The sequence below is a fragment of the Leishmania donovani genome, chromosome 29 (genome assembly GCF_000227135.1).
Source record: "Leishmania donovani BPK282A1 complete genome, chromosome 29".
In the NCBI taxonomy this organism is placed as follows: domain Eukaryota; phylum Euglenozoa; class Kinetoplastea; order Trypanosomatida; family Trypanosomatidae; genus Leishmania; species Leishmania donovani.
Window position 1 is genome coordinate 760,209 of NC_018256.1, and position 27,852 is coordinate 788,060.

Here is a 27,852-nt window from a genome sequence, read left to right on the forward strand (position 1 = left end):
TAACCGTCCTGTTACGCGTCGTCTTTCTTTTTTTGCTTCTTCCTGTTCTCTCCATTCAACTATGTGCCCCCGTCCCCGTACATCGTCTCGCCTGCAGCGCTCCCCTTACCTCCCTTTGGTGCCTGCACCAACACTACCAACGCACTCTGCGTACGCCACAGGTTCAAACACTGGGCAGCAGGAGCAGCAAAGGAGGAGGGACTGCACACTGCTATCTTCATGCAAGCTCTTCGCATTCCGTTTTGTTTTCCGTAAGAACCTTGATTTTGGATGCAGCACTATCTGTCTGTTGGCTGGTGCGCTTCGCGTCAAGTGTCTGTTGCACTTCATTGAACGGTGCACATCTTCTCTTTCTTTGTCAGGGAGGAAGGGGAGGTCTAGGGCCGATGCGGAGCGCGGGCTGCCGTGCCCCTTACTCCAACTTCCCCGCTGCTGATGCAGCCGAACGCTACACGTAGCGAGGGAGAGAAAGAACGATGTGGGCAGGGCGGCGGGAGAGAGAAGACGCGCAGTCAACTGAGCGGCTGCCGGCACGCAGATGGGGGAGGGAGATAGACTGCGAAACAAGAATGTGGTGCAGTGCTAGCACGGAGAACAGCAAAACGCAGCAACGCACAAGCTGGGGTCACGACAGCGCCAGACGGGACGCACACACACACACAGAGGCGTGTGAATCGTATACACATGCACGCGCGCACCTGAACACAGAAAGGAAAAGGAAAAACGAAAAGCAAAGGAGGGCAAGAGGAACGGTGTCGGAATGGAGTTCGCCGCTCTGCATGCCCGTCCCTGTATCGGCCCTTTTCGCTTTATGCGAGAACACGCACAGACACACAGCACAAAAAGAGTCAAGAAGGGGCGACCGTAGAGGTGAAGGACTACCGCACAGCCTCCCCCCCCCACCCCGCGAAACGCCGGCGAGCGCAATACGGGGCGTTGTCGTTGATTCGCAGCCCTCTCTTTCTCTTACAGATACGGGTGGTGCGAAGAGGCACACACAAAGAGCACAAAATGGGAGAAAAGAAGGGTTCGACAGTGAGTGTTCGCTACAATACACACGCAAATGTCACATCCCTCTCTCCCCCTCCCCACACATGCACGCATACGTACACAATTGCGACGCACAAGAGCAAAGCCAAGCACTCAGACGGACTACGCGCACAAGAAAAAAAGGCGCAGAACAATGAGAACAACACGAGCCGAAAAAAAAAAGAAAAGCACGCAGACGCCGAGCACTAAAAATACCGAAGGGCGGACGAGAGCGATGGAGAAGGAGCGGGTGAGAGCAACGCAGCACACACACAAAGGAGGCGAAACAAGTATCACTGCCGCACACCACCTCGCCTCTTCCCCGTTTCGCCTTTTCCTTCTCGCCAGACACGCGGGGAGGTGAGGCCATCCTCTCTAGTCAATCTTGATGCTGCCGTAGATCCTGCGCACGAACACGATGGAGACGATCACGCCGACGGCACCAGCCGCCATTCCGTACATATACGACACCATCCCCATGTAGGAAAAGAAAAGCACCGCAGAGGCGAAGCTGCTCACGGAGACGTGAGACATGAAAAAAATGAGCGACATGCAGAACATGTGAACACCGGCACCGCCGGGCACGAGGTACGCAATCCACCACCAGCGATGATTCTCGTAGCAAAGAACGTAGTACAGGCACGATATCGTGACGAGAGCGCAGACGAGTACCCAAATGCACGCCGTCACGGTGAGGAAGCCGAAGGAGTAATAGATCTGTCCCTCCCACAGATCTTGCATGATGTAGTAGAGCTCGATCACGACGACGACAAGCGGAACAGATGGCCAGAAGACGCAGATGAAAATGGGCTGATTGATCCAGCTTTGTGTCGGGATCTCGCGAGCGAGGCGACCGACCCGCGTCGGGTTCGTGATGGGCTGCTGGCGGAAGGCCACGGAGCCTCCCAACACCGTCAGCGGCAGGCTCACCGCCACGAAGAGCGTCAGCATCTCCAACAGCGTCATGAACGGGATGGCAGTAGTGGCGCCGTGCGCCTTGTTGATGATGAGGATGAAAATGTAGATGAGCAGCATTGCACCCGGCAGTGTGAAGCTGCACGTGAAAATGTTTTTCCATGCACGGCAGTTGAGGTACTGCAGCAGCACACCGCAGACATAGCCGCTAATGAGCGACGTGAAGACGGCGGTCAGCAGCATTGTCGTGAGGAGAGCACCGCGCCGAGAGGGGGAGAGGAAGCCCATAAGCGCTATGATTAGCACCACCCCAACAGTCGTGAGGATTTGGACACCGTTGGCGACGAAGATGGCAAGCCAGTTTGCGTAAAGTGGCGGGCGGAACACGTCGGCGTGAACCAGCTTCCATCCCACCTCCTCTTGCAAGTCCTCTGGGTCTTCGGAGTTGTAGCGGTTAAAGTCCTTGTGCAGCGCCCTTAGCAGAACCCCCATCACCGCGCTGCCAATGAACAGCACCACCATGAGCGAGAGGATGATAAAGAGGATGTGGCCAGCGGGTGCGGCAGCGGCGGCGGCAGTGAGGTAGAAGTCCCAGCGCGTCGCCCACTTAACGTTCGGGTTCTCCTTCCACTTGACGCTGTACGTCCAGTACACCGTCGCCTTGTTCTGCGTAACATTCTTCATCTTGAGGCCGCGCATTGGCGCGAGAACCTCCGGCGCGACTTTCATCTGGCTGTTGCACTCTAGGGAGTCGCTCCAAGCGATGCTTCTGGCCTTGACGTCGATAAAGACCACGATATACCTCCTTTCCTCCTCTGCTGTCGTTCTGGTCGTCTGGCTGTCGTGGTTGTAGTGAATCGTGAAATCAAGGTGATTGTTTAGCAGCGCCGCCCGGTCGCTCGTGCATTTGGCCGGGACACCGAGCGGGAACCCTCGCTGTGCGTAGATCTTGACGTCCTTGCCGAGTTTCTTGGCGCACTCGCTCATCTGTGTGCTTTCCGGGTTGGTGGAGAAAACGGGCAAGTTGTCGATGTTCATGTACACACGGTACCATTTATTGATCATCTTTGTGAGGTTCTTCGACTCCTTGCGGCGAATTGTCTCGGTGTTGGCGATGAAGTCGCAATCGGGGAGAGCCATGCACTTCACATCTTCCTTCATCCTGACGGTGTACAGGGAGTTGAGCATGCGGTCACCCCATATGATCTCGCCAATGGACTCCTCCTTGAACTCCTGCCTCGCCGGCTGACAGAACGGCATCTTTGAGTAGTCGATGGGAAACATCTCCGACGAGGATCGCAACGAGTTCACCATGAATTTCACCTCTTCGCCTTTCTTGTACGCTTTCTCTGCTGCACCAGGCACATAAAAGGCGCTTGCAGGGGTCGCGCCCGCGGCCAGCAGCTGTAGCACCACCAGCAGGGTGAGCAGCAGCAGCAGCAGTGGAGGCCTCGCACCTGCGTTGCTGCTGCAGTGGGAGCGCGCATGCTGGGTGGAAACCGACATTGTCAGAGACCAATGCAACAAGCGATGACGTTCAACCTTGCCTTTTGTTTTCCCTTTTGCTCCTCTCTTGCTGTGCCTCGCATACGCGTGCGCTACACAAGGCTGTATGCGCGCACACTCCTTCGCTCTTCTTTTTCTTCTCCGCAGCACCTTGTCTCGTGGGCTTCTGCCTGAGGCCTTCCGTGGGCTGTGGGGTTCTCTTCGTATCCCTCCGTTCTCTAATGGCTCGCGTGCGCGCTCTCTCACTCCTGCCGCGGCGGAGGATATTCGATGGCGGTAGTGGTCTCTCGCGTGCGTTGGCCCTTCTCTCTCGCACTTGATCGATGTCTTCGACGTGTCTTAGTCCTTCTCACCACTCAACGAGCGACACGCATGTGCACCTATGTGCCAGCGGGAGCGCTCTCTCAAAACGTCTAGAAAGGGTGCGAAAACCTGCAGCGGCGCCCGAGGCACGCACACACACGGTGAGAGAGAGAGAGCGTCGTGAAAGGGGAGGACAGCGACAGCTGTGCGAAAGGCGGGAGCGGCACACACCGCAGCAACGAACAAAGCACACACACACACGCGCGCGAACAAAAGACGGTGAGGCGTTGGCGCGGGGCGACGAAGCGAAGATGTGCGCCCACCAGATGAGCTGCGAAAACAAGACGAAGCGAGCAATGGTTCCAGTCACGCAAACGCGTGGCGCAGTCCCATGCAACCCCACAAGCACAGGCGGTGTGCGCGTACGTGCGTCTGTGTGGTGGCGGTGGGGTATCGTAAGGGGCCGTGAAAAAGCGGACAGTGCGAAGGCAGTACTGAGCGTAGCGTGCGCGCATGTGCGTGTGGGTGCGCGGTCGCGATCGTGGGAGAGGATTCGGCGGGGCGAAAAGGAAAAGGAGGTGGGCGTGGGTATGGCGCCATGAGGCAAAACAGGCACTGGGCAGTCTCACACCGGACGTCTGCATGCGTGCTTGTGCATGAAGGCGTACTACAAGAGATAACGAGAGGCATAGGCGCGTGGGACACTGGGGCAGGCTCGCGAGTGTTGCTTATCAGAGGGGTTACGCAAAGCCATAGCTCCCCTCACCACGATACATTCGCACGCAGGGCTCACGCCCACACAGCCGTTGGGATCCATGGAGCAAGCCGCCCACGCACCGACTCCGCCTCGACAGAGGGGGAAGAGAGGAGAGGCGACGTTTTGTCAGTTGTCAGTTCAACGCGCACTTGCACGCATGATGGCGGCGAGGAGCACACACACACACAGAGAGAGGCAAGAAAAACAAAGAGGAAGCGGCGGACGTAAACAGGAACGAGGAGCACACATTCGAGCAGCCCAGCCCGGTCAAGAGCAGGAGATGGGCGTATCCCTCGCAGAATCTATGAGGAAGGACCTCCATCACGACACACAGGGTTGAAGATGAGAGAGCCAATGAAGAGCCGCAGTGCACCGCTGAAAGCACACGCAACGGCGCAGAGGCGCCAGTGCACACGCAACACGGCTCAGCAAGAAGACGGGCGCACGCTGCTACACCATCTTATGCTTATGCGTCGCCTCTTCTGGCGCGCGGCTCACATCGACGGCAACGACCTTGGCTCCGTTTGAGCTCTGCGCGGACGCAGGGACCCGAGAGCGGCCGGCAGCGTCGTGAGGTTTACTGCTGCCATGAGCGTCAGCACCGCCGCTGCCGCTGTGCCGCTGCGTTTCTCGACTGATGACACGCATCTCCTCGCCGACGATGTCATCCTCGCCACGGCAGTCCTTCAGCCACATTGTCGTGGTCGCGGGCACGCCTGCGCCGGTGCCCGCCGTACCGCCGCCAGAAAAGCGAATCTCTTGCAACTCTTTCCGCCGGCATATGACGTAGGTGGCACCGTACATGACAGTCATCCCCAGAACGCATGCTGCCCACCAATGTAGGCCGCCGCCGAGCAAACGCCAGAGAACGATGTCCGCCAGCAGCCAGTACGCTAGATAGATCGTTACAACAAAGTCGAGCACGAGCTTGCGACGTTGCAGGAGCGTTGCTAGGGGGTAGGAACACAGGAGCGCCGCGAGCATGTGCTGTAGATAAAAGCGGCGCTCACTGCCGTCGCGCAGCTGTCCGGCGGCAGGCGCGTCGGCGCCAGAGAGGCGAACATCCTTTTTCACTACACCATCTGGGGCAGCGACGTCGCCAGGTCTCAAGTCTTGCGCCCCCACAGTTGTTCCAGCACGCACGTCAACCGTGCTCACGAACAAGGAGGCAAGAGGTACGTGAAAGCAGTAGCTGAGCTTCTCGAAAAAAGACAGCGACGCCGCCGGTGGTGCTGGCGCGAGAGTTGTCGTTGTAGAAGAGAGAGTGTCTTCCACGAGCAAGTCAAACATGCTAGCATGCTGGTATACGATTTCACCCAGTCTGTCAGGTCGGTGAAGCCCTCGCGGCGTCGCTGGTGCGGGCCCAGCGTACGGTTGGCCTTTCATGGCCAGCGACAGGGCAAAAGGAGCCACTTGTGGCGGCGTCCTATCTTCGACGGCGGTAGTACTCATCGACAGCTCCGCCATCCCGAGCAGCACCCGCGTTACACCAAGCATGACGAAGAACAAGCTCATGCCATGAAGCACTTGGAAAAAGAGGAAGACAGGGCTGCTGATAGTGCGGCCAAGCCCAATCGCCATGGCTCGGGCGCCCCAGAGGCCTGTACAGGGTGCGCAAGACTCTCTAGGTGCGGGTGTGCGTCTGCGGATATGCAAAGTGATTGCAAGAGATGGTGCAGATTAGCGCCGCGCAGGGATCAAGAAGAGAAGGATCGCTAGTAGTTCGAACGACGAGAGGATCATGTAGGCAAAGAGGAAGAGGGACGCAACGAAGAGGTTGTCTGTATGCTCGAGCACGCAGTGTCGCCCCTTGAGACACCGCACACGTGAGTGTATGTGTGCGCGTATGCCCGTGTGTGTGTGTGTCTGTCTGGGCGTGCCTGTGTTGAGAGACAGCTGAAGGCAAGCAGATGAGGCTGAGTCAAGGGAAGGAAACGCGCTTCCTCTGAAGTTGGTGCCGAGTCGGTCACGAACAAGAAAAACAAAAGAAGGAGCACCGCACACCGACCATCTCCTCCGTGGATAGCTTCACGCACGCATGTACACAAGCCCACACACAAACAGCAGCAGGCACAGAGACACACAGGCACACAACAGCAAGAGAAAAGGAAACGACAACAAGGAATCGGAGACGCAGGGCAGACAGACAACAGCAGCAGTGGTCAGGCGTGCACAGGGCAGCTTGGATGCTCGTTCGATTGCTGGGGGGGGGGATGCGAAATGATCTTCGAGAGAGGCCCGCTTTTGTTTTGCTATTTATGTGTGTGTGTGTGTGTACCTCCGCAGAGTAACGGCGCACCAGCGTGTCGAGGGAAAGGCAGCGGGATGCAGACGCGAGTGAGAGGCGGAAAAGCAAAGAGCCATCACAGACAACACAAAAGGAGGCGGCGGTGTGAGATGGGCACGACAGCGCAGAACATCATGACGGGCAGAGTAGAAGAGACATCCAGAGGAAGTGGGAGGTACGCAGAGGCGCAGCATCGGTCCTCCGCGAATAAGAGCGAGGCAGAGACAAACCGCGCCGATCAAAAAAAAAAACGGCCTACCGACGCAGTGCGTAAAATATCTGCAGAGACGCAGGTCACCACCGAAAGTAGTGGAGGCGCGGTGCATGGCGACGGTGGAGTGAGGCAGCGCAGCCATCATCTCCCTGTTTCGCCTTCGTCTGGTATCTCGTTTTTTTTTCTTGTGCTTCGGGGGTGCCTATTTGCAAGGTGACGGAGAGCAGCTGTAGCAGCAAAGAGAGAGCACAATAACGGCAACGGTCACGCCGTGTAACACACGGACACACAAAAAGGCGCCAAGGGTCGCGGCAAGAGAATCGGCACCTCGTCGCCACGAAGACAGCGCTTTGTAATGCATAATAACGCTGCCGTGCAGACAAGGGCGGTCAGTGTGCATCGGCATCATCTCCGTAAAGTCGGCTTCACTGAGTAGCGGCCCCACCTGATCCGCGACGTGGGCCAGCACCGGGAACCACGCAGCCCAGTAGCATCGCAGAGAGGGTGCGGTGTGCCGCATCGACGCCGCCACAGGCACTTTCGTCACTCGCACAGGTGCAGCAGGCCCGCACTGCAGTGCAGACCTGTAGCACCCATCGCAGCTGGTACGTTCCCACAGCCGAGGCTGTGGCTCCGCCTTGCGCCCCTCTGCAAAGACATGCCCAACGTTCCCGACGGAGAGGTTGGCGAGGTCGGCCGTGGCCGACGCGGCTGCCGCAAGCGACGCTACAACTGCTGCGCAAAGTGCGCCGGCGCACCGCACCCAGAATGACGCTGAACCTGGTCAGATACAAGAAGTTCGCCGCCAGAGACGCTGCTACTTCCGCCACAAACACGTCGTACTCGTGCGTGCGTCGGATACATCTGTGACCTGTAAAACCAGCTTTGGCGAGGAGTATGGCATCTTTTCGCTAGCGTGTCGAGGATGCTGTGCTGCAGCTGTGAGCAGGCCGGCGCATCCACATCGTGCAGGAAGTAGACGCACCATCCAGCCAGATCCACACAAGCGGAAGAAGACGATATGGCTGCAGCGGACCTGTGCCTCTGCCTCTGAGATGAGACGCGCCTCCACAAACGCGTAGGGCAGTCGGTAAGCGGTAGCGTTGCAGGAAGAGAATTCGCAAAGATGAGCGCCTGGAGGGAACACACCAGCCGTAGGAAAAGTGTCACGAGTAGACTCCGTCGCGTTAGCGGTGGCGGGGGGGGGCGCTAGAAGGCGGCGCAGGGGAAGGTGTTGCAAACATGATAGAGGGGTCCTGCCGCTTACTCAGAGAGGGCTTCTTGGATGCTGAGACGATTAGGGGGAGCGAAGAGGTGGCCCACCCGTGCCCCAACCGGCTCTAGAAAAAAAGACACGCGCAGGTCGGAGGGACGCAAGAGAGGGTAGGAAGAGGGCTCAGCGTTTGTGTGTGTGTGCGCGCGCGCGTGCACGTCCTGTCATGATATTCCCATCGTTGGCATGCATGTAGGTGCACATGACTGGGGCCCTCGCGCCATCCGCACCACGGGCACGTCGGGTAGTCCGAGAGGCTCAGTGCCACACATGACAACGAAAAGAAAGCGGCGCGTGGGCGCCGCGAGGTGCTCACTGCCGACGGCACTCGCACGAGAGAAAATGAAAGAGCCGGCTCAGGGAGCGAAGGTTGGGTGGGGTGGAGGTGGGGTGGGGGCCTTTGCGCTAAGTCTCGATTCATCCAAGCCATCGCTGCGGCGGGAAGGGGGAGGGGGTGCAGTCAAACGCATGGAAGAAGTGAACGCGTTGCGCACGTACGCACGCGCACGTGTGTGCAGCAAGTTGATTTTGCAAAATGTCTTCCCCGTTGTTGCCGTTTCTCTTTTGCGTCGCTCATGCATCGAGTGTCGTTGTTTCTTCCCTTTTCATCAAGGTTATTGTGTGTGTGTGAAGAGAGGCAGAGAAGATGGAGGGGGGAGGGGCGGCCGCGCGCACGCACGCCTGCGTGTCTGCTGTTGAAAAGAAGAAGCATCCAAATTAGTACACGGCGAAGAAGGGAGGCGACGACGGCGGTACTCTTCACTGCTCCCTTTGCACGTATCCCTCATCGGACCACCCCACGCCTGGCTGCCACTACGCCGCCTCATCACCGCGGCTCTCTTCATCAGCCGCAGTGCGCACCGTCATGGTAAAGAGCTGCGAAATGGCCCGCCGTTCCTCCGGCGAGAACGGTGTCGTTGTCTCCACGCGTGAACGCAGGTGCGCAGAAAGGCTTGACAGCAGCGGCACAGAGCTACGACGGTGCACGAGCAGCGGCACCGTTTCTTGAAACGCCGTCATCAGCACGGGTAAGTTTTCGCCAACCGCACGAAGTGCGCCGCCAGCAGCCACGTCATCGGGCGTAGGGTATATGGAGCGGTGCGACTGCAGCGATGCAGACCTTGTCGGTGCCGACGCTACCAGCGCTGCGGCGAGCGGCGAGACGCACGTCCCGAAGACGCGCGCAAACTGGCCAACGTCAACGTCGTCGTCGAGGCTGTCCAACTTCTCATCCTCCTCCCCCTCTCCTCCCTCCTCGTCGTCATGCGCAGCATCTGCGGCGTCGTCCGCGTCGTCATCGTTCGCCTGTGCCTCGTCCTCGAAGTCGTCTTCGGCGCGCGAGAGACGAAACAACGCAGACGCCCGTTCCTGCTCCACTGTCGAGGCCACCAGCGGCTCGGTGGGGTACACAGCACAGCCAAAGGCAGCAAAGCATGTCGCCATCGCGGAGATGCCATTGGCCGATTCGAGCGTTTCGACCTGTGTGAGGTCGTGATTGCTTACGCGCACGGCAGCGTAGTGGGCAGCATGTCTGTGCTGGAAGACGAGACGCTGCTCCTCCGCATCTGTCTCGTCCCAACACCAGCCGGCACCGTCGCCGCAAACCTCGTCAGCGCCGCCTCCTTTCTCCATGCGGGTAGCACGCACCCACACCGCGTGAGGGGCGGCTGACGTGGCAACTGCGCATTGCAGCAGTGGGCGCAAAATGCGGCGCTCGGTCAGTGTGAGGACACCGGCTGCTGGTGAAGGGGTTTGCTTACTCGCGTCTGCTTTCCTTAGACACGTGCCCCACGCCTCTGGCGGTGGCAGCCACGGCAGAGGCGGCGCCTTCCCCGCAGCTGCCGAGGCGGAGGCCTCCACCCACAGGGCTTCCAGCCGCCGCTCCACCTCCGACGCGTAGCGGAGCACCGTCTCGGGCAAAGGGGGAGCTGTCGCGTCCAGCGAAGCCAACACTGCCTCTGTCACGTCCACGCTGACGTATGGCGCCAAGCGCGGGGCTGGCAGCGGCGGCGTCATTGCCGTTGCGTCGTTGTTACCGGCAGCGGCAGACAGCCCCTGCTGCTTGTCATACCACTCCAATGTGTGCTCTGCACACGCCACAATCGCCGCCGCGCGCACTGCCCAAGGGGTACATCCTAGCAGAAGTCCCATGAGGATCAGGTGAGCCAGCTGCAGCGGCAGCTCACGGTCTCGCTCTGCCAGCCTCGTCGTGTTTGCAGCTACCTGCACTGCCGCCGTGTTCTTTCCGTCCTCCTCGCCGATCAACACGTCAGGGAGTGGAGGAAGACACCGGCACAGAAGCGCTAGTGCGCCGGCGAGCGGCGTGGGTACCACCGGAGAAGGAAGGCGCGAGCTTGTAGCGCGTGTCGGCAATGCCGACCTCGCGGACGGCGCGGCGCGGGCGAGACCGTAGCTTACAAAGGTGGACTCTAGCGTCGAGGGAAGGCATCCGCGCTGAGCTCGGCCGCAGTCCGCCTCATCATCCTTCGATGTAGCCCATCCTTGGGTACTGCTGCTGACGGCGCCAACCCACTTCAGTAGCAGCTCTACAGGCCATGTTTTGTAAAACGAAGCGGTCGGTCGCTGATCATGCTGGAGGAGCGTCAACAGGACCGCCAGATGCCCTACCTGCAGTGGCTCGGCGGACCGCACGATGCGCTCGCTGCCGTGAGAGTTGCACACCAGTGCATGCAATCGATGCACGACATCCTCGGGATCGGCCAGCACGCGAATAGACGGGATGTGCAGCTGCGGCTGCTTCGACAGAAAACGGTAGAGTGTCTGCATCGTCGGCCTGCGCTGGACATCGCTGAGCAGCTGCCGAAGCGCTCTGTGGACAGAATCAGCGGCGGTGGTGGCGGCGGGACCGGCAGTCTCACAGGCAGCATGATACAGCACTTTTTCAACGCCGTCACGGGACTCGACAATAGACGCTACACCCTGATAGTCAGTAGGGGGGCAAGGCGTGCCGGGCGCGGACAGGCTCGGCGTCAGCCCTGGGTTCGTCACTACATCTGCGTCGTGTGCACACGCGACCACTTTGCCCCCCTCTTCCGTCGGCAGCTCCACCTTCCGCAGCATCATGCGAACACACAGGGGCGGGTAGTGCATGGCGGCCCACATCCGCAGCACCCACAGACAACCGTGCGGCGTCATTTGATTCCTCACGCAATCGTGGATGCACAAGGTGCGCTGCTGCCCGTCCCACCAGCTGCGGCGCGGCGTCGGCGCACTGTCGCTGTTGGGACGCACGACAAGGAGGAGGAGCTGGATGCCCTGCCCAAAGGCGCGGTGGCGACTCTCTGCCGGAGACGCATCGCTGACACCGCGCATCGTGTACGGTGTCCCGGTAAGCTCCTTGAAAGTAAAGAAGCGCCGCTCGTTTGAAGAGAGCGCCACAGACTTCGACGGCACGTCGTCTGTGGGGTCAGGCAGTCCAGCAAGGCGGCACAAGTCTGCTAGTTGGCGCCGCGCAAACTTGTCGCTCGGTGTGCTAGCGGCTATATCCGACGTCGCGTCCTCGGCAACGACGTTTGAGCGAGGCACCCTTGGGCCTCCTACTGAACTGACTGCCTCTGTCACCCGCGTCTCACGCCTGCGTGTCACGTACGAGGCACAGTGATTCACAAAGGTACCCCACAGGGGTAGGCTCTTGCGGTCTCTGAGAAGGGGCAGCTTTGGTATGGCTGGAGGCTTTTCTCTGGCAGCGGCGCATGTGGTGAGATAGTAGAGCCCTGGCGGAGACGGCGTGTCACTCTTTCCGCAGGCTTTGCCGGAAAGGGGCGCATCGCGGCCCTTCACAGCCGCCGCGCGCGCGTACCTTCGCTGTCGGCCATACTCCGTGTATACGGGAAGTTGTAGGGCATCCAAAATGAGCAAGGCGTGGCTGCAGCAGAGAAAAAGCGCATGGCGTTTCGTAGAAGCACAGCCAACGGCGTACCGCTTACCGTATGACGCTGGCAACGGCATCTCCACAATAGCCCGATGTATCACCCCGAGCTCCGGATGCCGCACTACGTACTGGCGCACCATCCGATAAATGTCGGAACCGTTCTTCGAAAAGTACTCCGCCACCTGGCGAAGCGCGCTTTGGGTAATGTCCGTGTGGTAGACGAATTGGAGACCGGCAATATCACACAGCGCTTCATCGTCCACAACAGAAGCGCTGGCAGGCGCCGTCGTTCCCGCGTGTCGACTGCGAGTGGACGAGGCCGGCGACAGCACGCCAGTTGCATGCCCAGCGGGCTCGCTCGTCACGGCCTCGCATGCCGAGGCGCGTCGCTGTTCCTGGAGGCGAGCCCACACTCCACTTTCGCACGTAACCTTGCGCAGCGGCGGCGGCGTGCGACGGAGTGACTCTGGAGGCAAGGCTGCACCGCGCACCAGCGGTGCCCAGCGCCCGAGCGCTCGCGCCGTGTCGGCGTGCTTTCGCTGCAGGAGTGAATGGTCGTAGAACGGCTGGCCTGCTGCATCAAGCAGAGCCTCCGCGTGCGCTGCGCACAGTAGAACTGCATCGTCGCGGGTGGGGCCCTCTCCTTGCGCTACGTACTCTGGCAGCTGCGATTGCCTCGGCTGCTGCGACTCTGACGACAGTGAGGCGCTTGACGACAGCGCGCTCGTCTGACTACTGGCGGTAGAAGGCGGCCGCCGCTTTGCTTTGGGCTGGTGGCGCAGCGTGACGGGCAGCAACACCTTCGCTACATACAGTCCGCGCTTCTCTGCGTGTTCCTGATTGCCGCACACCCGCACAACAGACAGCGCCATCTCGGGCGACTTGCCATGGCGCTCCAGGTAGTCACGTAAGCGAATCGTCGCCCTTACGTCAGGCTGGCGCACGGATGAGAGCGTGTGATTGTACATCCGGCTCATCTTGGCATCCTGATCGGGCGACACGATGATGCGGCCATCAGCGTCTGGCGACGTGTCCCAGTGCATGCGGGGTAGTCGCTCTTGACGTGCGCGTAGCTCCCGCAAAAGGTCCTCTTCGCGGTTCAACGTGTTCACGGCCGTTCCCGCTTCTTCCGACAGCAGCGGGACGCGGGTTGCAAAGCGGTCCCTCACCTTCTCCGAATCCATGTCCTTGGGCAAGTGATTACGATCTCTGAGGTTCAGCCCTGAAGCCGCGATACGGCCCACAAAGCCCTCCATGACCCTCACCGGTGCTGGGAGAGACTCGGGGGGGAGCTGCGACGGGTGCAGCATGGGCTGTGCCGCGTCGTGGAGAGGGATCTGTGCCCGCATTGCGAAGGACTCCAGCGCCTGCGCCACAGCAGTGTTGACGCGCACCAGGCAGAGGCGATTCAGTGCCCCCAATGTGCGCAGTGCGTGCATGGCAGCAGCCAACTCGGCAAGGTGATTCGTGTAGGACACACCAATCGCAACAAACGACTGCGTGTACGGAAGCGGCGAGCGGGCGTCGACAGCCGGCGCCGCAGCCGGCGCTACTGCTGGTGCGGCCAACGCTGCTGCTGCCGTTGGGGCTGCTTGTTCGCTCTTCGGATTGAGCAGCGGCACCGTGATGGTGGCCCGAAAGACACGTCGGTCACGCTGGCCCAATTCTTCCACAAGCATGAGCTCCGTCAACGAAGAGTCGGTTAGGGAGGCGGCTGATAAGCAGGTGGTGCTCTCGGCGTGCGCGGCGAACCGCGAGACGAACTGCTTCACATAGCGCTCCAGCAGTAGCCGCGCTGGCTCAAAGTCGCGCAGCGACGGCTCGTCTATGAAATAGCGCACCGCCAACACGGCTTGCTGATGCTGTAGTAACATCGACTCTACAGGGGACGGCGCGCTGCCGGCCTGAGCGTCTGCAAGCAGCCTCGGTGAAGGAGAGACGCCGGAGCTCCCTCCGTCTCCGCAAGCGTGGGCCGTTTTGTTTGTCGCACCCGTGTGGAGCAGGGCCCCGACAACGGCGCTGTCCGGCTCGGAGGTCACCACTGTAGCTGCTGCAACCGTTGACGGATAAAGCTCCTCCACAAGCTCCATCGGTGGCGGGGAAGGAGCGGTATACCGGTATGCACAGTCTCCCGGTTGCGGGCACCAGCGACGCATCTTCGCGCACTCCACGGCATGGGCGGCCTGCTTTTCACGGTTTTCAGGGTAAAGGGCAAAGCCCACGGCATCGATGATGAGCTCTGCGTGCATGCAGGCAAGCAGCACAGCCTCTTTGCGAGTGGGTGCCTTTCCCATGGCGATGCGCTTTCCAAAACGTGCAGGCAAGGGAAGGATGAGCTGAGCGAGGAAGAGGCCTCCTGGAGTACTCGCGTGCTGGCGCGCGTCCACACCTTCGCCGACGCCGTCTCCTTTGGTGGTGCCGTGGCCGCCGCTTTTCAGCAATACGAGGCGCAGGTTTGCCCTGAATGAAGTTCGGTGAACCCGAAAGAAGCGCTCGATGCGGCTGTGGCTGCTTGAGTCAAAGTATTGAGGAGATGCTAATGTCAAGGCAAGAGGAGTGAACCCGCCGCGCTGCACCGGGGCGAACTGGACGCGGTCGATTCGTAGCTCCTTCTCCTGCCGCTGTTGAGCGGACAATCCCAGCAGCTGCAGCGGCGGCGGCGACGGTGTGTCAGGTGGCGGCACCACCTCCGCAGTCGTGATGGGCGCACCACTCGAAGACGCGGTGGTGGTGGTGGTGGCCGTGGGCATCGGGGCCCACCGACCTGCTGCCCTCGCTGCCTCCGCGTGCTTGCGCTGCTTTGACGAAAGTTGAAACAGCTGAAAGCCCAGTGCGTCGATGACACGCTCGGCATGCATGGCAGCCACTGCCTCAGCCTCCTTGGGCGTCGGTGCAAACCCCTCTCCGTAGCGCTCGCCGAACTCCGCCGGCAGTGGCAGCCGCCAGCGAGCGTGGTACTGCGTCGCCTTGCCGCATCCCTGCACCTGCCGCACCTCCAAGCCCACAGCAGAAGATGAGGGAGCGGCGTCGTCGGCACCAGACGCCGATGGCTGCAAACAGCGCCGCACAAAATTGCCCACCTTCGCCTTGGCGTACGAATCGATGGCATCAATCGTCTCCACCGACGTGTACGCTCTGCTACTGCTCGTTGGAGAGGCAAACGAAGAGCGACCGGAGGTCGCTGCGTCGTCGGCCGTGGATGTCGTCGTGGTGTTTCCAGAGGCAGCCACCTCCGGCTCCGGCATCAGCACCTCAACTTCAATACTGGACCAATCGTCGGTGCTGTCCTCGTCGCACACAGCAGCCGTGGAGTCGGCATGTGGGGAGTGCTTCGATGAAAATGACGCCCGAAAGCGACGCTGCACGCGCATGACCGTGTGTGCCACCGTTGGCAAATGCGGCACCGCTGCCTGACGGGCTAAGGCACGAAGCTGTGAGGAGGGAGCGACAGACCTGTAGGCCATGACGCTGCCCTTTCGAAGCGGAGGTGTACGGCTTTCCGGCGACGGCGACGCAGAGTTCCCGCGAGGTGCGGCGTAGGGTGCGATGATATGTGCTTTTTTTCCCCTCACGAATGCACACAAGCGAAGCGGCATAGCACTCAGCAGGCAAACCAGCTGCCGCTCGCGAATCCGGCCAGTCGCGCCCGGGGGGGGGGGGGGCTGGCACACAAGGCGCCCACTGTGAGACAAGCGCACACTCAGAGAGCACAACGCTGAAAAAAAGGGAAGGGGCAAGACGCACAGCAACGATAAAAATACCATAGCGCCTATCTGGAGGTGCCGGTAGGGTGCGTGGAGGGTGGAAGGTGATGACTGAGCGTGTAGAGGCGACCACATGCGTGGGAGCATGCAAAAGCGCAGGGGCGGGGCCGCAAGGAGGTGTAGCAGAAAGCAGATGAAAGAAACATAGGAATACAGAGTCAGAGACCGTGTCAAGCGCATACGCATAAGCGATTGGAGCTGCAGGGCGACAAGCTGACCGAGTCTTCACACACACACACACACACACCGAGATAGAAAGACGACCTCCGCCCTTTCTGCCCTCGCCATTGGCGTCGCACATGTGCACATTCCATCACAGGGCATGCTAACTCGACGCACGAGGAAGAAGTGTCATGATTGCTTTTGCTGTGTTCTTCCCTGCTATCTTGTCTTTTTTTTTGTATGTCTGAGAAAAAGTAGAGAGGCAAATGCGTAGAGGTGCTCTCATGTCTGGTGTCCAAGTATATATGTGTGTGTGGGAGGGTGAATGGGTACCTCCACTGTCCCAGCGCGACGTATACGTTTTACCGAGGAAGCTTGCTCTCGAGGCTCTCTCGCCATTACTTCTCCTCTCCTGCCGGATGTTACCATCACCTTCCTGGGCTCAGCGGCGCCTTCAGCACAAGAAGGGGGGGGTAGAGAGAAGTGGAGCAACAAGACACGCGTGCACTCTCCCTACAGCGAGTTGGTCAGAAACAAGAGGAAGACTTCAAAGGGTGCGCCAGTGCAAGATCACGAGCAACAGGCAGAGAAAAGTTGCGCCAGGAGAGAAAGAAGGGAAAGCAGCCAAAAGAAGCGGACGCCCGTAGCGCGAACAAGAGGCACACCCACGCACGTGCATACACCACGACCACCATCATCATCCACCAATGTGCGTAGCTTTCCTCGATCACGCTCGCCTTGCTTTTTTCGTGGTTCGTTAGTTGGTTGCCCTATGTGTTCGTGTTCAACACGTGAAGCAAGGGAAGAAAACGGGGACCATATGCGTCCGTATGTAAGTTTGCATACTACAAGACAGAGGGACAGCACACACGCACAGAGACGCGATGACGGTGCACGCCTTTATGTGCATGAGAGAGGGAGGAAGTTCTAGTGAGCCGCTACGGCTTGCACGTCGCCGTGCGGCCCGTCCCCGACGTCTGGCTCTGCCCCTCTATCCTGGTGCAGGGCCTCGGCATTTCCTTGGACCACGTCGCGGGAGTCGACGCTTTCCCAGTCGTCATCGGAGTCGCCGTCCGCGCTGCCATCGCCGCCTGTGGCGGAGCCCGTGTAAGGGCCAACCATCTGGTGCACGTCGTACTGGCGCTCAAATGTCTCCTCCACCAGGGTGGGGTAGCTGCTCCAGAACAGCTGCGCAAAAGGTCCGATGTAGATGATGCCGACGATCGGCACGACGAACACAATGGCGATGGTGAGTGCTGTGCCGAAGATGACGGAGCGGGCGAACAATGTGGGGTTCCAGCAGAAGAAGCTCAAGGAGGCCGCCCCCACAAGAACCGGTAGCGCATTCCTCGTGATGCACAAGAGGAGAGTGCCGCACAGTACGGGAACGATCCAAACCATGACGGACGCGACGACGAGGAAGAGAACAGCCACCACCACACGCCGCAGCAGGAGGTAGGACGGGATAGCCGCCTCTTCCACATACTCCTCGCGCCGGTCGAACCCCAGCGGTTCGACCATCGGAGGCAGAACAAGTTCGTCCTCGCCCTCCTGCTCCACAAATCCCTCCACCGCGCGAAGCTGCTCTGGGTCAAACAGGTAGTCCTCCATGTGCACGACACTCTGACCAATCCAGCGAACCACCGGAAAGAGAATGCGTAGCTGCGCTCGCTGCAGGGGGTACACGGCGAAGCAGGAGAGGACCGTTGATATCGCTGCCACGTACTTGAGGACGTCGACGACGTAGTTCGCGAATGTGTTGCGCAGCAGCAGCAGTGACCACCACTCATACGCGAGGGCGCGCCAGCGGCCCATGCCCATGTAAGGGTACGACAAGTGCAGTGCGGCCATGTAACACTTGATCGCGCTCACGGTGTGAGGCTCTTCCTGCACCGTGTCGTGCTCTGGGTACAACGACCGCGGCGTCGGCACCACCTCGGGGTGCAGGACACTGGCAATGCGGCTCATGGCATCCTGGTACGTGTTTCTCCACGCGTTGAGCACCATCTGATGCGCACGCGCGGTCGAGGTGCTCTGCTGCTCTGAAACCGTGAATGGCGGCGCCACAATGGCCTCCAAATCTGCGACTGGCGGCTGCCGCTGCAGCGTCCCTAACCACTCTGCTGAGGAGGACAAGACCATCACCGTGTTGCACACGCCATCCTCGGATGTTGCTACGCGCAGCCACTCTATCGGCTCCTGAACGCGCTCCAGCGTGTGGCGAAACCCCTCCGACGCCGCTGCGACCCTCTTGGCGGATTCGGGGTCGATGAGGTGAAAAAGGAACACCGAGCGATCTGACATGTTGCCCCAGACCTGCTCCCACAGCTCTCGCGCGGCGGGTGTCATGGAAGTGGAGCTCGCGGCAGTCAGCTCGAGGGGGGCGATGGTGTCGAGAGGGATTGAACCAAGCATTGGCCTCAGTTGCTCTCGTGCTCGGGCTGCGTACATGGCACCAAAGGGGAGCAGCACCCGCTCCGCCAGAACGCGCAGAACCTCGGCGCGGCGCCACTCGTCAAGGCTGGCGTCCGCGCTGATGTCGTACCCGGTCGTCACCCTCAGTGAAAGAGACATTTTCAGCGGAAGCCCTGTCTGCGCAACTGTGCCATCACCCCACAACAAGTCACGGCACCCGAGCATTCCCCAAAACGGCACCCGCACAAAGACAAGCAGCACCAACAGCTCCACCACCGCCACGCGGAGGAAGCCGCGAACGATGCGGGGAGGGTCGGAGTCGAATACCTGAGTCACGACACAGCGCCAGTACCCGAGAACGGAGTCCCAACGGGCATCGAAGCTGCGCACAAAGAACAGATCGACGCCGTTGGCAAACAAGGGGCCCACAACCGTCAACTCCATCGCGGTGAGCAGCATCACCAGCACCGCGCCCACCACCCAGTAGAGCGTCACTTTCAGCACGGTGAGTCCGTGAAAAAAGGCCAGGAAGCCGCGATCAAAGCCAATATCCACGTACGGGGCGACGGCGTAGTGCAGCATCATCCCTCCCAGCTCGGGTAGCGCACCGTAAAAGAAAAAAGCATCCACGAGGTACACCCCAAAGAGTGTCTTCACCGCCTCCTGCGACAGCAGCGGCACGCGCTCTGCAACCTCGTATAAGCGCCGCTTCTGTGTCGTGAGGACGTTTCGCGTGTGGCGGTAGCGCCAACTCACGATGAAGCCTGCAAAGGCAAGCGCTACGACTACCCTGCCCCAGATCGTGCGCAGCAGCAGCGTCAGTGCAAGACCGTAGCAGAGCTGCCGCATCGACGAAGGGAGGAGCCGCTTCATGCCGCCGCCACCGGCGCCCGACTTCACCCAGTCGATCGTGTCAAAGACCCCGTCGACGAAGGAAAGTCGGTAGGGCATGTCGCTGCCGCTTTCTGAGTCGTCATTACCGCTGTCGCTGTCGCTGCTCGAGTGCTGCTCGCCTGCCACTGCCCTCGCCTCTGCTCGCGCCCCACGTTGGCGCGCGTCAGGCGCATCCTCGCGCGGCAGAAGTTCCTGCTCCGCCGCCGGCAGAGGTCCCCATTCCGGTCTCCACCCCTCGACGATAAAACCCTCTGGCGACGCTTCCTCATGATGCGGCGGCTGCGCTTGTGGAGAATCATTGTTCACCCCCTGCTCCGTGGCCTCCGCCCGCTCCTCAACTCCCTCTGCCGGGCCGTTCTCCTCATGAAAGTCGAGAGGGCCTACCGGAGGCATCGCTGCCGCTCGTGCCAACCCTCCTTCCTCAGCTCGCCTTGCCGTCTCGCGGGCGAGTCGCTCCCGGGCAGCGCGGAAGTAGTGGTTCCACTTCTCCCACCCCACAGCCACCGCGTTCATCACGGTGCACAGGACGAGGCCAAAGAGAATTGCGTCGGCCCACGCCAAGAAGGACTCCGTCAAGGTGTACGTGCCGTCCTCATTCTCCAGCACCTCCTGGCTGCCGGGGACACCGACTGAGGCGGTGTAGCTAAGGTTCCGCTCCGGTGATGCTGCAAAGGTCGACATGGGCCGCCACAGCAGCGGCCAGCGATGAAAACTGTAGACGAGCCCGAGCAGGAGCGGGAGGACGAAAAAGCGCAGAAGGACGCAGCAGAGCGTCTCGGCGGATTCGAGGAGGAGCGGCTTAATCAAAAACTTCAACAAAAACACGCGGCGCTCGTGCGGCCTCAGCGGAAGGTTTGCACCGGGGGGATATTCGGAGTGCACCAGCTGGTAGGACGCGCCGCAGCTGCGGCAAGCGCGGTTGCGCTGCTGAATGACCCAGCGATCGATGCACTTTTGATGAACATATCCGACAGAGCCGCGGCAGCGGCAGCGGTGGGTGACAATAGGGTTCAAGGGGGTGCTGGTGGGGTCGAAGCAGATCCAGCACTCAACAAGGGACCCCGATGTGGAGTTGCGGCTCGACCCAAGGGAGGGGGAGGCAGCAGCTGCAGAGGTTTGCGGAAGCGCGCCTGACAGGTCATTCTCAGCCAGCCCACTCCTTTGTGCATCCTCATCTTTTGTGGCCGTCGAGGTGGATGACACGGTAGTGAGAGGCTCCCCAGTTGCCTCCCGCCGAGTTTTCCTCGCCGTTCGACGAGGGAGCTCCTGCATCTCGGCGAAGTGCGTGCCTTGTTGTGTATGCGCCTGTGTGACTGCGCGAAGAGCTTTAACGGGTAAACCACAAGAGCGGGGCGGAGGTGTGTATAGGTGCAGGATAGGCAGCCAAATGTGAAGACGCCAAGAAAGTTGAGGGGCAGCACAACAAAACGCTTTGCAAGGATTAGAGGACAACAAGATATCTGCGAGTACACACACGCACACACGCACACACGCACACACGCAAGGAATCTCCTCGCGAAGCGGCAGCAGCAGCAGCAGCCCACAATCGGTATGTAGAAGACTTTTCTCCACAAAATAAAAACTCGCAGTCAAAAAAATGCGTGCACCGGACACGCGCACACTCACTAATCCTGATCAGCGTGCGGTGTGCAATCTCGAGCGAAAAACAAAAGCAGGAGACCGGTAAATGGGAGTGGTTGTGGAAGGGGAGAGTAGGGTACCCGAGAATGTGAAGAAAGGCGACAGAGCAAGCGTTTCTGCCGCCACACCGGAAAAAGAGAAGAGGAGCAGGAGACGCCGCAACGCGGCGCTCTTTGGAAAACGAGCACAAGACGCGCAAGCAAACGACGATTGACAAAAAAAAAAAACAGAAAAGAATGCACGACCGCCTCCACGGTCAGCTGAGCTCGTCTGAAAGTGGGCGTGTTCGCTCGTATGTGTTTGTGTGTACGTATGCCTAAGTGTGCGTGCAAGTTCTCTTTCTTCACAACGCGCCTGTGTGCCGCCGCTCGTGGATACACAGTGGACAGAGATGGGAAAAAAAGAGAGAAATAGGGACTGTAAGATTCGGTGTAGACTTCGCGTTTTACGCGCGTGTGTGAGTGGGTGAGCGGGGAGGAAAGGTTAGGTAGATTGACAGGAGGGACGGGGGCGTGCAGTGCGCACGCGCGCACGCACACGTATTAAGGATGACTTGATCACGTGGAAGCCGCAGACACACAATCGGAAGCGAAGCAAAGAGAGCTGCCGAGCACCGGATGTCTCCCGCGAAGGAGGAGAAGGAGAGAGAGAGAGATGTGCAAGGGGGAAGAAGAACCACAAAAACAGGGAGATGCGGAGGATGAGATACAAGAAAGTGCTTCTCCTGCAAGCAAACAAAGGTGAGCGGGATCAAGTTGCGTCCACAGATGCGTACGTGCCTCTCCCCTTTGGGCGCCCCCCTTCGTTCGTTCCTGTCTCGTGTTTTCTCTCTTCCTCTCTCTCTCTCTCGTCGCCCTTGCTTTGAAACACGTGTGCCTAAATGTGCTTTAAAACGACTGAAGTTGCTTGGCCACGTGTGAGCACGGCGACGGTTTTCGAATGGCGGCGGCCGCGTATAAAATGGGGCGCATGTGTGCACAAGCAAAAGCGTGGAACGTCCGCAGGTTGAAGAGGTCGAGACGGAGGAGGGGAGGAGAACACGAGGATTGCTAGTCTGTGTGTTGAGCACAGGAGGAAAAGGAGGCCGGAGGGGAGGGAGAATTCGACATGCCGACACAACGAAGACCGCACCTCAGAGGTGCGCCGGTGCCCGTACACGGACGCATTTGCGGAGCAGCAAAGGAGAGGAGGGGGGAGTAGTAGGCGAAGCACTTGGCGAATCACGGCACAAAGCGATGAGCTGATATGCGTAACGGAGAATACGCCACTCACGTATGCGCAACTTCTCTTCAGCCGCCAGTCCAAACACGGCGACTTGGCGAAGATGACGAGCCTCGTCGGGTACGTCACCCATATGACCCGCTCCACCTTCTTGTTTTTTTGATCTGTGTGCTGCTCAGCTCGGGGAAGAGAAAGGGGCAAGCGAGAGAGACTCCTCAACACAAGTGCACCCGAGCATCACAGGCAGGCAGAGCCCAACAGAAGACGAAGGCTAATAAACACCCGGACCGACAGTCAGAACCAGAGAGAGAGAGAACGTCAGGGAAGCTGGAGAGAGAGTGGCAGAGCAAGAAAACGAGTGGCGTGAAACATGGGTACCACACACGCAACTGTTTACCTAACGGCCGCCACATGCGGTAAAAGAGGCGGTGAACAGGGGGAGGGGGTGAGGGTCAGAGAGCGGGAGATGATGTTCACTACTTGCACGATGCGCAAAGGGAGCAACAAAACAGGAATAAAGCACGCTCATGTAGAGGAGGAAGGAGCACGTTTTTCTTCAACGTGTCTGCTCGCCGCTGTACAACATAAGTTACCACTCTCCACTCCACCCCCTCCCCCAGGCATGCCGCACGCCCCATCGCGTGGTACAAAGCAGTGTGAGACACGCGCTAGAGAAATGCGCCGAGCCATTCATTTCAGCGCAGTCGCTTCCTCAAAACTTTACCCACCACCCGCCTCGCAGCTCGCTTCACGGTCGCTCCCCCGTGATGCCGGTCGCCACCTGATGCATCCCCCTCGCTGTGGCGCTCAGGCCCACCCACCGGCAGGCAGTGAGGGCACGGGTGTGGGATGCGTTCAAGTCACGCTGACCCTGTGACCAGCATATGGGCAGTGCACACGTGTTCAGTGTTGCAGGTCGATCCAAGGCAGCGCTGTCCAGGGAATGACCGCCAGCATCAGTGGCGATGCATTTCTCGAACCTCCATAGGTCGTAGGTGCTTGACCCTGTCACCACTAGAATTCATTCGGCATTAGCAGGGATAGGGGTGGGAGGAGAGGGGGCTTGCTTAGCTTCCCCACAGACAGAGGAAGCGTACCGGACCCTGAGATACCACTCACCGAGGTGACCTCCGGTCATCAGGGTAACTCGCGTTGCACATGCTAGAAAGAGTCACCCCCGCAGAAGATAGCGCACTCAAGAGAGGCGTATGTGCCAGGGCGCAGATGCATGGGTATTATGTGCTCGGCATGCCTAGCAGCGTGCCTCTCCCTTACAGCCCCCGTTTCCATACCCAGCCGCACAACGGTATGCATGGCACCCCTGGATTCACCTCTACAAAACGGCGTGGTCTTCGCCTTCCGCATGCCACCTAGGGGGAGGGGGGGGGAGGGCACGAGATGAGCTGCGCATATGTGCAGGTCACAGAGAGAGTGGGTGCTGGAGAGGGAATGAACACGCAGAACAAGGAGAGAGAGCAGCACAAAGCCAGAGGATGCATCGAGGCCTCTCACCTCCCACCGCCTCTATAGGTGTCTCATCACTTGTCACAAAGTAGGCTTCGAGAAAATAGAAGTGCCGAAAAAAAAAACGGAAGCAAGCTATCCCAGACACCGGAGAAGCGCGCGCAGCACGGCAGGAGCCACTATTATCATCGGAATGAACCTCTGCAACTCAGAGGGCAACGGCAGCAAGAGAGAGAGAAACATGAAAAATACACGTTGAGAGCTGGAGAAGCAGATCCTGCAAATGGAAAAGGAAAACGAAAATGAAAACAGCAGAAGGGAGAAAGAAAAAGATGCCGGCGGCACACAAGCCAGATGGCCCTGTCCATGGGGATGCCGGTAGTCGACAAGAAAAAAGTGATGTCACACGTCCGTCGACGACAGGGCTTCATGCGGCGTGCCTGTGGTGCACGCGAACACACGCTTACGTTCCAAGCACATACGCAGCCGTGACCAGACGCGCTGGTGGCGCTTGAAGGCTACAGCCCATTGGGGACCTCTCTCTCCTCGCGCTGCACCAGCGCTGAAGAAACGAACGCAGGGGGAACGGAGACGCTGCTGTGATGCGTGGTGTGTGGGAAAGTCTGGGTGACGCCGCTGAGGCTCGGTGCCGTGGCAGCGGCCGGAGGGTAGAGAGGGTGCACAACTGCGGAGCGCGACGCGGCAGGCGGCACAATGGAGCACGCTGACTGCCCCTCGGTAAGAGACTCTAGCACACGGCTGGAGTTCGGCTTTTGGATCTCACCACCCTTGTTGTCGATGTCTCCTGCCATCGCCGCAGTGGCCCTTGGCTCGCTGTCATCCTCGACAGCCCCGACCTCGGCGAAGCCGGTGATCGCCCTCTCTTTGGCGGCCAGGTACTCGGTGTAGTTCTCCAGGTTGAGGCACGTAGGCAGCGTATTGAAAACCTCCCTCGCAAAGCGGCCGTCGCTCACGTAAAGGATGCGGTCGGCGTAGCACTCGATGTCAGGATTATGTGTGACCATGATGCACGTCGTCTTGGTGCGGCGGTTGATGCGCATGAGGAGATCCATCACTTCGATCGTGTTCGCCGTGTCCAGGTCGCCTGTCGGCTCGTCAAGCAGGAGGATAGACGGATTGTTCGCCAAGCTTCGCGCAATTGTCACACGCTGCTGCTCGCCACCACTGAGCTCGGAGGGGAGGTGGTTGATGCGGTTACGCAGTCCGACTAGCGTGAGCAGCTGGCGAGACCGCAGCCGCATTGCCTTCGCTGACATCTTGCCCAGTAGCGTCATAGGCAGCTCCACGTTCTCAGCGGCGGTCATGGTAGCGATCAAGTTAAACGTCTGGAACACGAAGCCGAGATTTTTCAGGCGGATGTCTGCCAAAACGCTCTCCTTGGTGTCCTTGTCGATGATCCTCCCGTTTAGCTCGACTGTACCCTCGGTGCAGGAGTCGATGCTGCCAATGATGTTTAGCAGCGTTGTCTTGCCACCACCGCTGGGTCCACGGATCATGACAAACTCGCCGCGTCGCACGGGCGCAAACGGCGGAGGTAGGTTGCCGCGTTGAAGGCAGTTCGTGTTGGAGGCTTTCTGTGTCGTCGCTGCCGCGCTCGAGTGCTCTGGCTCAGCCAGCGTAATATCCTTGAGCGCCACAACACGCTCATCAGAGCCGACGATAGGGTAGCTCTTGCCCACGTGGCACAAACGAAGCACCACCGGCTCGGACTGCAGCACGGTCTGCCGCGACAGCTCCGATAAGGACGCATCGTTGAGAAGGATGTCGCGGCTCTTCGGCGCCTCCTCCGCCGTCACGGGGCTGATGTTATCAGGAATGCTGAATATCCCTGAAGACGGAGACAACTTCCCCACCGTCGCAGGCGTCCTTTCCGTCGTCGCCAAGGACATACGTGCCTACGTGTATGTGTATGGTGTTCGGTGCTGTGGAGAGAGAGAGAGAGAGGGGGGAGGGGGGGGGGCAAGGCAAGAGGGAGCAAAGCGGTGAAACAAGAGAGAAGGACGTCCTCGTAGCCAGCGGGAGAGTGGAGATGGAGCGGGTGATCGGCGCCAGCAAAGGACTCGAAGGAAAGCAGCAAAGCCACAACGAGGGGACGGAGGAGGGGGAGCAGCAAAATAAAAACAAAGAAAAAAACGGGGGAGGGATCAATCAAGCACACGTGAAACGCGTACACCCACGAACGTGTGCACGACGACTTTAAGCGGCAAGACTAGGAATGAAGAACGCCAAAGCAAAGCAAGAGCAGCAGCCGCAGCACGTAAGCTTGATCCGTATTTGTGCGTGTGGGCATATATATATATATGTGTGTGTGTGCGTGCGTGTGTATGTGTCGTTGAGGAGTGGGGTATCTACGCACAACAAACACAAGCGTTACCAGCGAAGCACACGAAGCGGTTACGCTATGTGCGAGTGGGGGGGGGGAGAGAGCGAGCGTGCAAGTGCGAGCTGTTCACTGTGTGAGGCTGCGAGGAGAATGGGCCGGTGCTCAGAGAGAGTGAATGCGAGGGAGAAAGAGATAGAGAGAGCCGTGAGAGTTATGAGCTTGTGAAGCGACTACTCACTACGAGATCAGCGGGGGTGGGGGTGTGGTGCTCGTCGCGGAAAGAGAGACGGCGAGGCAAGACTTGCGGAGAGTAGAGGGGTGCGAGGGAAGCGTCGCTGCTCCTCTCCCTTCACTCTCTTCACTTTCCCCCAACGCGGCGCGCAGTGCTGCGCATGTATCCTTCAACATAGAAAAAGCGCATGCGCGAACGTACTATGGGCAAGCAGCTACTTCCCGACACACATGCTACAGAACGACGAATGCGAGCATCACGCTGCGCCCTTGTAGCCGAGGTGCGGGCATGAATATCGTGCTCCCTCCCGTTGCCGTTTTTTTTTTCGTGGTTCCCGCTCTCCCCTTCGCCACTGTTGTGCCACTGCTGCGGATCCTTTTGCTGATGCAGCGCCGCCCTCGGCAACCTGCAAAGACAAGTGCCAAAGCATGCAAGACACAGAGAGAGGGAGAGAAATGATGATGAGCCGCCATCCATGCGCCCGTTACGTCAGCCATCGTAGGCAAAGAGTGAACACGAGAACACCGGCTGCGCCCGCCCACGCCGTCACCTCTTCGATGTCCTTCCTTTCTTTCGCAGCCACCGGTGAAGGTGCCCGCTAAGGCAGTAGCCGCAGACAAGACGATAGCAGAGAGCGCAAGACCACCACTGATGATTCGAGCGAGAACGGTCACTTGCAACTTTGTAAGACAGCGCGGCTGCATGCCGTGCGTAGCCCCTCTACAGCGCCTTTCCTGAACTGCTTCTCTCGCTTCAGGTCGTAATCGCACACACGCCTGAAGGCATCCGGCGACACCAGCATATATAGCCATCGCACTGCCAGGAGACGCGGCATAAACAGAGTACAGCGAGGCACTCGCGGCACGTGATACCAATCAATCCGACCAATGCTCATGAGAGCCGGTCGATTCGCCTAAAGGCTCTGTGCGCAGCGATGTACAGTTCACGGCGCGTGCACCGTGACTCCGTCAACGTCCCCTCAACATTGTGGGGCCCGCCTCTTCCTCTCGCGTCCTTTCCTCTTCTATTGAATTCGCTTCCCTCGCCCAAAATCGAGCTACAGAGCCGCGCCAAAAGCGAGCACCACAACAAGGAGAACGAAATAGAGAGGGAAACACCTAGAAGCACAAGAGCAGGCGCCACAACAGAGCAATACCCCGATGAAGTCACAGCAGCGGCGAACACACAACAAAAGAGCCCACAGAGATGCTGCGTTGCAGAGACGCCGACGCGCGTGTGCAAGAGAGGGCCGCACGATAGCACAAGACAACGAGTGAGAGGAGTCGAGAGCGCTCTCCCACGCACACCGCAACGCCCACTGCACTCTCTTCGCCTGAGCAGCCTGCTCATTCGTCCAGACACAGGTCAGCCGATCGACGCACACAACCACAGCTCACCTACCCTCGCAGGGGTGCGGCGGAATCCTTGTCGACTAGGACAAGCCGGCCCGCCGTCCAATCGGCCCACACGGAGACTCGGCTGGACGGCACGCCCTGATCCAGGCGGGCCGCGCCCAGCGTCCTGCTCGAGGGCGGAGGC

The 27,852-nt window shown here is 59.6% G+C and overlaps 4 protein-coding genes and 1 pseudogene across 5 annotated transcripts, besides 2 other annotated features; all 5 read right to left on the reverse strand.

Annotated features, from left to right (window-relative positions):
- Positions 1 to 1,404: 1,404 nt before the first annotated feature.
- LDBPK_291730 (hypothetical protein, conserved) lies at positions 1,405 to 3,450 on the reverse strand (the record flags this gene model as incomplete). The annotated part of the gene is made up of 1 exon (XM_003862544.1): positions 1,405 to 3,450. One exon carries the CDS (start codon positions 3,448 to 3,450, stop codon positions 1,405 to 1,407), a length of 2,046 nt encoding a protein of 681 aa, XP_003862592.1.
- Positions 3,451 to 4,119: 669 nt separating this feature from the next.
- Positions 4,120 to 4,146: a sequence feature (Short protein (LDBPK_291740, CBZ35900.1) was converted to a misc_feature.).
- Positions 4,147 to 4,960: 814 nt separating this feature from the next.
- Positions 4,961 to 6,091, reverse strand: LDBPK_291750 (hypothetical protein, conserved; the record flags this gene model as incomplete). The annotated part of the gene is made up of 1 exon (XM_003862546.1): positions 4,961 to 6,091. The coding sequence occupies one exon, from the start codon at positions 6,089 to 6,091 to the stop codon at positions 4,961 to 4,963; it is 1,131 nt and encodes a 376-aa protein (XP_003862594.1).
- A 3,006-nt stretch (positions 6,092 to 9,097) lies between these two features.
- On the reverse strand, positions 9,098 to 16,264 carry LDBPK_291760 (annotated as a pseudogene; the record flags this gene model as incomplete). Its single annotated transcript has 1 exon — positions 9,098 to 16,264.
- Positions 9,098 to 16,264: a sequence feature (contains an internal stop codon; hypothetical protein, conserved).
- A 765-nt stretch (positions 16,265 to 17,029) lies between these two features.
- On the reverse strand, positions 17,030 to 20,683 carry LDBPK_291770 (Zn-finger domain protein, putative; the record flags this gene model as incomplete). Its single annotated transcript, XM_003862548.1, has 1 exon — positions 17,030 to 20,683. One exon carries the CDS (start codon positions 20,681 to 20,683, stop codon positions 17,030 to 17,032), a length of 3,654 nt encoding a protein of 1,217 aa, XP_003862596.1.
- A 3,572-nt stretch (positions 20,684 to 24,255) lies between these two features.
- LDBPK_291780 (ATP-binding cassette protein subfamily H, member 2, putative) lies at positions 24,256 to 25,647 on the reverse strand (the record flags this gene model as incomplete). The annotated part of the gene is made up of 1 exon (XM_003862549.1): positions 24,256 to 25,647. One exon carries the CDS (start codon positions 25,645 to 25,647, stop codon positions 24,256 to 24,258), a length of 1,392 nt encoding a protein of 463 aa, XP_003862597.1.
- Positions 25,648 to 27,852: the final 2,205 nt, after the last annotated feature.